The 12,426-nt window shown below is 34.6% G+C and overlaps 1 protein-coding gene across 28 annotated transcripts in view; it reads left to right on the top strand.

The window, feature by feature from the left end:
• The window catches only part of SLMAP (sarcolemma associated protein), a 92,975-nt gene that overhangs the window by 53,466 nt on the left and 27,083 nt on the right, over nt 1-12,426 (top strand). For 5 of the 28 annotated variants that reach the window (XM_064453813.1, XM_064453814.1, XM_064453819.1 and 2 more), the window contains exons 10-14: nt 159-296; nt 1,571-1,739; nt 1,825-1,875; nt 2,439-2,489; nt 6,561-6,623. In XM_064453813.1, coding sequence (XP_064309883.1) covers nt 159-296; nt 1,571-1,739; nt 1,825-1,875; nt 2,439-2,489; nt 6,561-6,623 — 472 coding nt within the window. The remainder of the gene's footprint in view (nt 1-158; nt 297-1,570; nt 1,740-1,824; nt 1,876-2,438; nt 2,490-6,560; nt 6,624-12,426) is intronic. The other 23 variants (XM_064453818.1, XM_064453821.1, XM_064453829.1 and 20 more) reach the window with 7 other exon arrangements.

The raw sequence follows: 12,426 nt of genomic DNA, 5'->3' as shown, positions 1-12,426 counted from the left end.
TTGCCTGGACTCGATCTGTTTAGCCTTAATGATTAGGAATAAAGCAGTTAAATACGATTAGTTACATATGCTGCTGGGAAAAAATAGATCAGCTTCAGTGTTTGGTAGATTATTAGTGTCTTTTTTTTAATTTATTGCATAATGATTTTATCTTACAGCGTAGTTTAAGTAATACAGAAGATGAATGTACTCACCTGAAAGAAATGAATGAGCGGACTCAGGAAGAATTAAGAGAATTGGCTAATAAGTACAATGGAGCTGTAAATGAAATTAAAGATCTTTCTGACAAGCTAAAGGTAATGACAGAACTTCATCTGACATGATGATGCTATAATGCATGGAACAAATAAATACAATTTGATTTCTAATGCAGCAATCAAATAAAGATTAAGAACATTTTTAAACAACAGGTAAATGAACGAAAGATGCATATCACTTTTACATATTCTTTTGGTTTACGTGTACCTGAAAGTGTCATCAGTTAAATAAATTGCTAGAGTGGTTCACTTTGAAAGTTACCGTATTTTTGGAGCTGCAGTATATTTTATTAGAAAATTATGTATGGTATAAAGCTTGATATTCAGCTGCTTTTATATAGAGAAATAATTTTCAACCTAAACATCCAAGAGTTAATGGGAATAAAAACTGAATTAGAAACAAAGTTATATTTTATGTTGCCTCTTTGTGCAGTGACAAACATAACCAGCCTACCACATAGTACTAATATGGCTCAGCTTCCAGGGGGAAGGAGTATGCCATCAGGTTTGTTATTAAACCAAACGTCTAAGTATATTATTATTTAGAGGTCCTTTATGGTGTAGAACAAAATAATCACTGTAGAATAAAGCCTGTTCCCAAAGAGTCTCCAATCTAGATAAGTAGAAGATGCAGAGGAGGAAGGTAGTAGCATTCTCTTTGTAAACCTGAGACAATTGTTGCATTTGTCTTGGATAAATTTTGGAATTTGAACGTAGGTTCTTCAAGTCGTGGTTCAGCACCTCAGACAGAAGGTTTTTTCTTTCGAAATTAAAATGTTAAATTGGTGGCCTCAGGGCAATTGGTTTCCCAATTATGAGTTGATCACTGATGATGATGAGTATACACAGAATTATCAAGATTGAAACTTATTACCTAGCTTTGAGGGAGGAGAGCTTTGAAACTTCTTATCATGACATCGAGCAAGGAAAAAGATGTGGCTTTCAATCAGATTGGTCTGTGCAATGTGCATTCAGTTCAGAAGGACACTTGGGTTTTGATTGATTTGAGATGCTGGGAGACTTTGGGCATTTTGTAGTTCTTGGGCCCTGGTACTGTTCCTGTAAAATTTAGGTTCATGAGACAAAAAGTTAATTAAGATACTCTGAGATTCTTTCTCTCTGTTATTGTACTTGAAGTGAAATTTGTAGGAAAATAACAGTAGAAAAATTTTACATTGTTTCCATTTTCTTTATGTGACTAGCAAAGAAAGTTACTTATGTACATTTAGTTATACAAAAATCAAGGAAATCTATTCCTTTACATGTTAATTTTTTATTTGTTTGGGAAATTTTAAAAATCTTTTTTTGAGCAGGTAGCAGAAGGAAGACAAGAAGAAATCCAACAGAAAGGACTGGCTGAGAAAAAAGAATTGCAGCATAAAATAGATGAAATGGAAGAGAGAGAGCAAGAGCTTCAAGCAAAAATAGAAGCTTTGCAGGCTGATAATGACTTCACCAATGAGCGGCTAACTGCTTTGCAAGGTTAGTCACTAGTGGGGTAGAAACTTTGATTATTTGTTTTTCTTTTAATCTGTGAAATATCTTTTTCTTGGACTTCTGTTTACAGTACGGTTAGAACATCTTCAAGAGAAAACTCTTAAAGAACACAACAGCTTAGGTAGGTGTCATCAGTTTCTTGTTTCAAGCTGTTTTCCAGATTTTCTGTTCAATTACTTTTTTCTATAATAATCTTGTAGTCTAGGGGTCTGGCAAAAGAATCATGTTTTACACTTGTCCCAGTGGTACATTCTTCTTCGTTATCACTTGTTAACTTTGAAAGATATGTGGCCACTACAGAGTGCCAGTAGAGGGCACTGCTGTTGTGAGTGTTCAGGCTGCTGGGTCATTGCTCAATTTAGAGCTCTGTTTGTGCCCCCTCGGCTCCAATGTTTTGAAGGTTTTTACATACATATGTAAAAAAGGATTTTTCAAGTATATGTATGTAATAGGAAGTAATTCTTTGGATGGTAGTCATCTCTTACACGTTTGAACAAACAGGAACATGATCTGTAGTACAGGAAAACACATTAAATTTTGCCTCTTTTGTTAGATTAGATTAGGTAATTAGAAGGAAGAGGTAGTATAAAAAGCCAGATGCATTTCACAATGCTGTATTTATAAAGAAACAAAACCCAAAACATCTTATTTGGTTCCAGAAATAATACCCTTTCTTAATCCTAGGCATACAAGTTGACGACTTCATACCTAAAATTAATGGGAGCACAGAGAAAGGTAGTGTATCTTAAGGCTACCTCTTGACTTATGGTTGATGTTTGAAGTTGAAGAAATTGAAAATGTTCTCTAAAGTTTTACTTTGAATAATATTCTTTTAAAAAATGAAATTTAAGTTGTCCACTCCTCTTACCGGCAATTTTTTTGCTTAGGCTTTCAGTCTAGGTAGGTTTTAGAAAGTTCTGTAATACGTAATGAGCCAACTTGGAAGTTGTCGTCTTTTTGTTCTTCCCCCCCCCCCCCCCCCGCCCCCCCTCTTATTTTTGATGGGCTCTCACTGGGATCAGTAGGTGTCTGCTGAATGATGTGAAGCTTATGACACAAGAAACTGGAAAATTCATTGATTTTTTTTTTCCCCTCTTGATTTTATTTTCCCTTGCAACACAGACATACATAATTTTTCTAGTAAATTGGGTATGGTAAGTAAAGTCAGCAAAATATTTTATTTCCTAACTAACATATGAAAAATGTGAGTATATAAAATGTATAAATAATGAAAACTAACTTTTTAAAATTCAGCAGTGTATTTACGTAAAACAGGAATGAATATGGAGTGAACTAACTGGGTTGTTTTAAAGACCAATTAGTTAATGCTAAGTATTTCAACTATCTTAACATACACTTGAAGTTTTTTGAATAAAATTGTCTGATAAGGATATGCCCACTATCACACATAGCCAAGATTATTCCAGTTATGATTCTAAATTTACTAAATTGTTCCGTTGGCTAAGATATATTTGTCCTCTTACATTAATTTAAAATTTTCCCTTGATGTAGCTTTCTTCAGCACTTGCTGTGTCTTGCTGGATAGCAAAAGCTCTGAGGAATGTGGTGGTATTAGGAAGGATGGGGCACTTGTATAGAGAACTTGTGGCTTTAACTAATATTCAGAGTGTTTAAGGATTACTGTATAAATTTTTTAAACAACATTTTAAAACTCTCTATGCTCTAATTCTTAGCTTTTTACCTTTTTTTTAAATTATAAATTAAGAGCTTCTTAAATAGGGAGACTAATAGTAAAATAAGCGGCACAACCTCATGACTGTTTCTTATTTGGAGCAGAAGGAGAGATCTATTCAATGCTGACAAGAAATGTACAAAAACCTCCCTTTAAGTACTAGTTATCACTTAATGTCTCAGCATTTTAGGCACTTTGCTAGTCTCGGTGTTCATCATAGCTAGAAGGAGATTTAATGTCTGTCCCCAGTGTTTTGGACTGCCATACTTTGTTTTTAGATAGATTGATCATCTTGCTGATGCATAATTTTAGGTTGGTAATATTCTTAATGCTTGAAAGTATGGCTAAGAAATAAATTTGCTTTGAATTTTTTTTAAAATCTGCCACCCCAAAAAATAGCTAACTTCTTTAGAAAGCAAAACCGAGGTACTATATAGGGATTGTGGTTCTTCTGATCATGTAAACCATAAAGAGACATTCAAAGTTAGGTTGTTGGAGGTTATTAGAAAAAATATGCAATACTGTGAACAAAAGTAGCATAGAGCTAAATTGAAACATTTAGTAAAAGCTTTCAAGTTTCGAGTGCAAATACCTATTGTTTTATAGAGAAATAATTGATAACATATCCCTAAATATGATTTTATCTTTTAACGACCATGTTTTTTGTTTCTTCTAAAATCTTTGCTAGCGATGTCCTACTGCTATGTCTCAGTTTAAAAATTGTCTGAAATATTATTTCAAAATTGCATTCATTATTATATGATTATAACAAATATCATTTTATCACTGATACTCACTTTTTTGTCGAAGTTGAAGCAAGCCGTTTTTGACTAACTTTGGATTGCATAAGACTCAAAATGTCATCTGGATGGATGCATGAAAATATAGATTCCTCCATCCTATGAATAACAGTAGAACTTGTGCTTAAACCTGGGAGTTTTAGGAAGCTGTCTGCCAATTTCTTTTTCTTTATTACTATAGACAACATATAACTGCTCGTTCAAGTTGTCTTTCTGTCTGTTTATACAGTCTATCACCTCTTTCTGTCATGCATCTGCCATGCTATTTTGCTATTCTATATTTTAGCATAGCCTTTCATTATTCTGTCTGTTGTACCACATTCTTCTGTATCTCTGCTATACCTGGTCCATCCACATTTCTGTGGCATTTTACAGCTTGCTGGTCTGTGTTCTCTTCATGACAGTCTGTACCTTTCTGTATCTTCCTGTCCTTTATGTAGCCGTAGTATAATGGCAGATGGGCAGTAATTTTCTCTGCCAGATTTTGGATTTTGTTCTCTTGAAAGCAGCAGGAGGCAATTACTGGGTGGGTTTGTTTTCTTTTTTGTTTTGGTTTTTTTTTTCTGAGTAGTCTTGCATTATTTTAGGAGAGCTAAGAATTTAGGGTTTATAATGTAGATTCAGCAACTTTGGCAGTGAAAGAGGTTGTAGATACTTTGCATAAAGAAAAAACTTTACAGTTGAAGGCAGAAGTCAGATATTAGGGTTTTTTGTGTGCTAAATGGTCTGTAAGGGAATGAAAAAAAAGTTTACTCTATTTGTATACAATTCACGTTATAGCCTCTTTAGAGGCTTTTTATAACAAAACATATTAAGATTATGGTTAGGCATTCATTTTCTCTCCTTGCACATATGGAAATTCTGGTGCAGAACAGAGTAACTTGTTTATGCATCAAGGCACTGATAAAGGTTGTGTGTAACTGAGTTATTTCAATGAGTGGTTCTCAGTGAGTTGCACCACACCTTGCTTTCATATTTAAGTTTTGTGAGCCATATATTAAGAAAGATATGAGAAATTTGTATACAGTCACTTAGAGGATTGTGTAAAAAGGCTAAAAAACCCAAAAGTTTAAATATGGAAAAGAAATGGCATAGCCATGGTGCTGTCTTTAGAAGCCCTGTCTTGTGGGTTAGAAAAAAGTTTACTTTTTAGAGTAACTTTGAAATATAGTAAAGCTTAGTATTACATACTGGATCTTAATAGCTAAGCTTCTGATATGAGAAGCTAATGATTGTTACATTCTAATAAAATTGTTCACATTTTGCTGGTTTGTGTACTAAAAAGCAGCCTTTTCAGATTTCTAAATTCTTAAGGTCAAAGGATTTTTGCAGTTATTTAGAAAGGAACTGTTAACACCTTTTTACTTGAAGAGGTGCAAGATTCTGATAGAGTTGGCAGCTGAACAACGTCACGTAGGAGGACTTGGGTAAACCTGGGAATTGAGCCCAGCTTTAGGATCTCTACTGTAGAACTATCATTTCAAAAATTGTTTCTGTGCCATGAAACTTTGTTTAAAAAGTAAAGGGAGATGTTCAGCCATACTTATCTTTTTCATTTCAAGAGGACATTAGATATGAAGACAAAACATGAAGACTAAAGAAAAACTTTTAAAATGCCCTTTAAAAGCTAATAAAATGCTGAAAAATATAGGTTAAATACATGTTTCTTATTTCTTCAGTGCTTGGATTTAGTATTTGCAATTACCCATGTCTGATTATGAGGTAACGCCTGGGGGGAACTAGAGGCAGCAATTCTTGTGGAGTTGCATGTTTCAGTAGTGTATCATTTTATGTATTCTAAATTTATTGTGATTTAAATCACTTATGTGTGTTAATACTTTTGCCAAAAATATGAAGTTGTCAATGGAAATTTAGTGGAATTCATTTGTCACCACCTAACCTGAAAGAGCAATACAGCAAATGCCAAATGCAGAACGTTTGCACTTTTAACAATCGGTTTTTACTAAATTTTGTTAAATAAAGGTTTGGGTTTTTTAAAATAGCTTCTGTTGAGGTATGGGGCTCTTTATTATGCTTAAGAACTGCAATTAAATTTTAGTATTTAAAAGTACCCTTTGAAGATCCAGTTAAAGTGTGTCTGTCTTCTGATTAGTTCAAAAGAGTAATCTATTTTCTAGTATCACTCAGACATAATTTCAATTACGTCTTGTCTGTTTGCATATTAACTCAGATTTCAAAAGTTCACTGTAAATACAGAATTACAAATTTTGTCAATATACCTTTCAAATTTTTTGTTGCATCAATTTGAAAATTATAAGAAGATGTAAACTTAAGTGTTTTTTTCTTTACTAGAGCACTTTCTTTCAAAGAGTGGAGGGGACTGCACTTTTATTCATCAGTTCATAGAATGTCAGAGTGAGTACAAGAGTGTTCATCACATTTGCTTTAAAAAAACCACAAAAACCCAGAAAGGTGGATAAAAACCAGAATTTATCACTACTGTTTAGTATTTTTGTAGTAGCAGAAATTTTGTAGGCATAGAAGCTTAGATATTAAGCAGATGCCTGTAATAGTGAGAGGGTATCTTTGCTCTGGCAAAGGAATGATCACATTGTCTCTTCTTAGCAGTTAATCCATTATTGTCCTCTGACCAATAAAAGGGTGGTAATGTTGCCACCACATGCTGTTTAAAACTGAGTATAATTTTTCACCTGTTACAAATTAAGAAGTTGAAAGCCTAACCCTGTCAATTTAAGCAAACATCACAAGCAGCAGTAGGACAGAGATAATTGTCTTACGTGTTCTTCCAATTAGTTGTTACAAAGGACAAAAAGGAAAACAATACCTTAATTTGTATGTGGAAATCTAAGAGATTCTTTTAAGAAAAATAGAACATAAATGTGCAGTACCAATCTTCAGAAAGATATGTTATTCTGGAATGAGAAACGTGTTTCAAAGCAAATTGCTTTTGAAAATGAGTAATAAAACAAAGCATATCTATAATTGAAGAAAAACTTAAGATGTTAATACTTTTTGTCCACTGAGAGAAAAATATCATTAGGATGAAGAGAGAAAAGTGTTATTAAACTTCAAAGAAAACTTCATAACATAAAGAATTATTTTTTTGACTTAAGAATTTACAGGAATTATATACCTAAAGTTGAGCAGAGAGAAGTATTTATAAGCAGAAAAAAGACAGTATCTTTCTGACGTTATGCCCATTGGATGACTCTTTTCCCTTTTAAATTAAATAAGGAAGTGTAACAGACTTGTTTGACTTTACTCATTGCAATATGGATTGCAGCGCTATAAACTGCATGACAGGGTACTGCCAATGTTTGTCTAAGAAAATTTAAACTTTATTTATTTGAAAAATATTTTTTAAAGTGAATGACTGGTAGCTGTCTTCTGCCAGGCAGACGTTTAAAATAATTTTAAATTTTGCAAAGAACTTGTATGAATCTTCTATATTCAATACATAAAAATGAATTGAAGTTAAATGTTTGACTAAAAATATATTTGGTGTAGAGTGAAAATGAAGAGCACACTGATGTTCAAATACAAATTGGTTGCCTGTTTTCATTGTTTGGATGTTAGCTTAACCTATTTTAGCAACACTTGTATTAGTATCACCTCTGCAAACTAAATGTGACCAGTCTTGTTACTATTGAGAAGCAAAAGCGACCATCAGGATCTAGTAAAAGGTTCTAACTTACAATTGAAGTAGTAATAATAGTGTAAAATAAAGATCAACTTACTTCTGCCCCCCCTTTCTTGAGAGATTGAAAGCTAGATTAAAGACACTGTAAGGCCTCGATTGCCTCATTTTCAAAAGAATTAATACAAGTTCAAAGAGTTCAGTATTCTGCATTTTTTGTGCCATTAGAAATCTTTACTATCTAATCAAGAACAAAAATTATTCCAAGTCAGCAGCTCATATATTTCTTTCTGGACTGAAAGTTTGCCTTTCCCAAATTCAAACATGTTTAGTCAGGCCCCACAAAATCATGAGGTTAAACTGCAAACTGCAGGATATATTATTTTCATTTTGTACCTAAGTGCTGCCCTTCAGGCCTCCTGTTCTTTGCTCTCTGCGGTGGTGAGGGTTGGAAACTAGTGGGGATTAAAATTAGAGTTTCAGAGATCGCCAGGAACTGGAGTTTTAAGACATGCAGCAAATACTTAAGTGTAGAGCAGTATCATAAAGATTGTCAGTATTGACGAAGAATGTATAGTTCGTCATATGATACTATGGGGTTTTGCCCAGAGGTTTATGTATTGGGAAAGGAGCAGGCTTATTATTTAAAAATTAATAATATGATAAAAATCCCAGAAATAGGAGTCACTAATTGAAGTTGCATCATGTAGGATTTGCTGTTTTCTAATAGAAGTATAGGAAGTAAAACTATAGGGTCTACAAATCACAAGAGCAATCTAAGAAGAAAGGAGAATTGAGACAACCATACAGTTTGTCCAGAAGAGGGGTTCTGTCTTGTGCTGGTACAGCGGGGAAAGTGCACAATCTCCATAGTTCTGGGGAAGAAGCACTTAAACTGGGAAAGCACAAGCAGAGAAATGAGGGAAAACAGCTTGAGTCAAGGAAGCAGAGTATGTAAGATAGCACAAGAAGGAAAACAAGATGATCAAAGTCTCGTTTTCTTTACAAACAGTTGCTACAGAGGTGTAAGGTCATTGAAAGTGCTTGTCAGTGAAGAGCAATCAGGACCTCTCAAGGTACTAAAGCTAGAATTTTTTTGGTGAGGAGAAACAACAGGACACTAAAATTTTATTCAAGTGGCATTGCAACTGCTTAACTTGGGTAGCATTGTTTGTAAAAGCTGGCTTATGTTGGGTTTTTAAAGATATTTTTTATTTATTTTTATTTTTCAAGCAGAAACACAGCTCACGATATCATCCAGTAACCTGTCCTGGTCTGCAGCATCTGTAGAATGTTATGAAATCTTGCTTTGAATGATCTGGGAAGTCTGTTACTTTCTGATCATTACATTCAGTTCACTTGTTGCTCATTTCATAATTTTTTTTTTTACAGTTGCCACTGTTGAAAAACAGTGGCATAGTGAAAGTCATGGTGCTTCTTTTTGATTAGTACATGATATGATTTATTACCAAAAATGGTGATGGTGTATAGACGAAAGAGATATTGGATGCCCTGCTAGCTTCCTACCTTTCGCTCCAATCTAACTCTTCTTTATTTGTGTCTTATTTTTTCCTCATTTTGTGATTTTTGCATTTATTATTTTTAAATGCAAGTAATTTTTTTGCCTTTTTACTAAATTTTTTGCCTTTTTTTAAAAAAATTATCTAAAATGGAGTAGTTTTTGGATGGATTGAATGGCTATTCTCAACTTTTCCATGAATTTATGACCTGCAGGTGGCAAGTAAATTTAAACATGATTCATATGACTTTTTTCAGGTAACTTGAAATTTGTGTGTTGAGGGCCAGGCTTCCTTTCATTGGTCTTCAAAACTGGCCTCCTTCAAAGACTACTTTGACACAAAAACATAAAATGTATTGCAGGTGTGATACTTAAGTAATTGTTGTAATGTTAACAGAGCTTAACTATTATGTTACACATAATGATAAGCAACCTAAATCTAAAAGGGAGTTCTTAAACTGAAAAGATAAGAAATGCCTGAAAACCTAAAGGAAAGCTGCCTTTGAACTGCATTCATCAACAGAAAGAAACATAGACCATCTTAAAGATGAACTGAAAGCTTAACTTTGAAGCAGATTGTTTCAGTAAAAAATATTTTTTATATGTATCAGTAGCTCTTTGCTTTCTGTAAAGTAGTGACTGGATAGCATGAAAGATAAAAATTATTTGTACCAAAAATTAAAGTTAGGATCTTCACCCTAATTTATATTTTGGTAGCCAAAAATGCACATCTTGATTCAGGGAAAACGTGGATTGTTATGATGTTTATTAAGTTTTCTGGAATAGTAATATGAAAAGATGCAGAGATCTGAAAAAAGGAAGTGTTAAAGATACAGGTACCTCTGCTTTTACTTTCTGACTGGATTCTACCGTTTTTAGTGACTAGCGTGGTAACAGTGCAGAATAAGATTCTATGTAGTTCAATAATATCAACATCCAATTTTCTTTTTATTATCTAAATATACACAGGCGTGCTGAAATAAACTATTTTTTGTTGGCCTTGAAATATATAAATGCTAACATTCTTAAAACACAGAGAATGCTTACTTGTTTTGTATGTTAGAGATGTCAGCCATCAAGTGAAAACAACTGGCTGTACCAGCTTTGGGTCACACTGGGCAAGGGGACCTGTGTGGCACTGCTGAAGTTCTTTGCTGGAGAAATAGCACCAGAAAGAAAACTTCTGTACAAATGTTGACATTCATAATGGACATCAGAAAACAGTAAGCCACTATGGAAAATGAAAAAGAAATTAAGTCTGCAGATTTCTTTAGTCATAGGAATTGAGAATTCTTAAATGTAAAGAGCTGCTGCAAAGGATTCAGTTTGGAACATTGGGTCAAGACAACTAGTTTCTTTGTTTCATAATATAAGTATTCTGCCTTCAACAGACTGAATTGTGAAAACGCCAAGATCCATGAATTCAAAATGCTAAGTTTTCTTCTGTAAACTGATTTTAGAAGCCTATTTTAAGCTAACAGTCTAGCATAGATGAGAGGTTACCCCTTCAGGTGAAGCATTTGATACCTACTTTGAGCATACGGGTTTTTGCATTCAGCCAGTTTTTTCAGACATAGGGGCAGAATTCCTCAGCTGCTACCTTGCTGCCTTCCTCCTCACCCCTCTTCCAGCCTCAGCTGAGTCGTGGAATAATCACATATGAAGACTTTTGTTTAGATTTTTTTAAATTACTTGTTTTTACTTGGAAGAGTGCCCATTATATCACTCAGTAACACTTCACTTGTGGCTGCAGTAACTTGATTCCCCCTGCAGTGCCTTCCTTAGTCTAGGCACAGTGACTCCCTCCAGCTCTGACGAACTCAAGACTGTTCTGAACATGGATGATGAATGATCTCCTGCAGTTGCTTGCGACCTGAAGCCAATCCTGAAAATCCAGTGTACTGTCCACTGTATTTCTGAAGCAGTATTCATAAAGTATTATAGGAATGCAGGACAATATTTGTAGATAGAAGTAGGTGGAGGGAATATCTCTTTCAGACTGGTTTATCTGGCTCTGGGGGAGGGAAGAAGACAGGACAAGCTTTTGGCCATGCAAACCCTTCTTCAGACCTCAGGGGTTTTTGTCTGAAAGCTTGTCTACTGTGGAGAGTAGAAGAAGATATCTCCATACAAATGTCCTGCCTCTGTCCTTAGACTGTCATGGTTACAGCAACATGCCTTTGGAGGGGTCCAAAGGCTTCTTAATCTTCAGACCTACTTGAAGCTGGAAATGCTTACTAAAGCTCGCTGGGTTTTTTTAAATTAAAAATTTGGAAATAATTTACTGTCATCCAGCATCCTTAATCTGAACTCTCCTGTATGCGCTGTTCGTCCAGTCTTCTCTGGGTCTCAGTGCCCTGTTAACAGCACGTGGGGTAGCCAGCAAACTGGGTTCCCTGCCTGATGGGCAGGGATCTGGCAGGGACAGCGCAGAGTAGAGGCAGAGGCAGCTTCAAGCCTGGTGTTTCAGCAGGTGTTAACATCTTTCAGTGTTGTCTAAATTGCAAGATCTACTGCATAGAAGTTGATTATGTGATCTCTAAGATATGTGACCCTTGATAATTTTGCATGTTGGCATTGCTAGCCAGTTGCTAAGGAATTTGAAATAATGAAATATCTTCAGAAAAATAAATTAATTAGTGGTTCAATGGTTCTTTTAGTGTCTTTGATTAATCCAAACCTGTTTTTCCCCATAGTCTTACTGTTTGCCTTCATGTCCTAGCAGGAGTTAGAATGAAGTCAGCAATCTAGTCTCAGATTCCATGTTTTAGGTTTTTATGCACCTGACAGACATGAATAGACCTTTCTGTCAATGCTATATGTAAACTCAATTTTTGTGAACCTGAATGTGATGCATGCACAATTTTTTGGAATTTTGTGCAGCTCTCTGAAAGTTTTAAGCTGAAACAGGCTATTTCTGTGTACCCTTCATAGGCACTATTAAAGCAGTTGTGATATGGAGGTGGCTTCCCAATTGCTGTTTTACTGAGGCATATTTCTAGATGTGTCTGGTAGATATCTATTTCAGGCAACCAACTCTT

The sequence above is a fragment of the Phalacrocorax carbo genome, chromosome 6 (assembly GCF_963921805.1).
Source record: "Phalacrocorax carbo chromosome 6, bPhaCar2.1, whole genome shotgun sequence".
Classification (NCBI taxonomy): Eukaryota; Metazoa; Chordata; class Aves; order Suliformes; family Phalacrocoracidae; genus Phalacrocorax; species Phalacrocorax carbo.
This window is presented reverse-complemented; position numbering and strand designations above follow the sequence as displayed.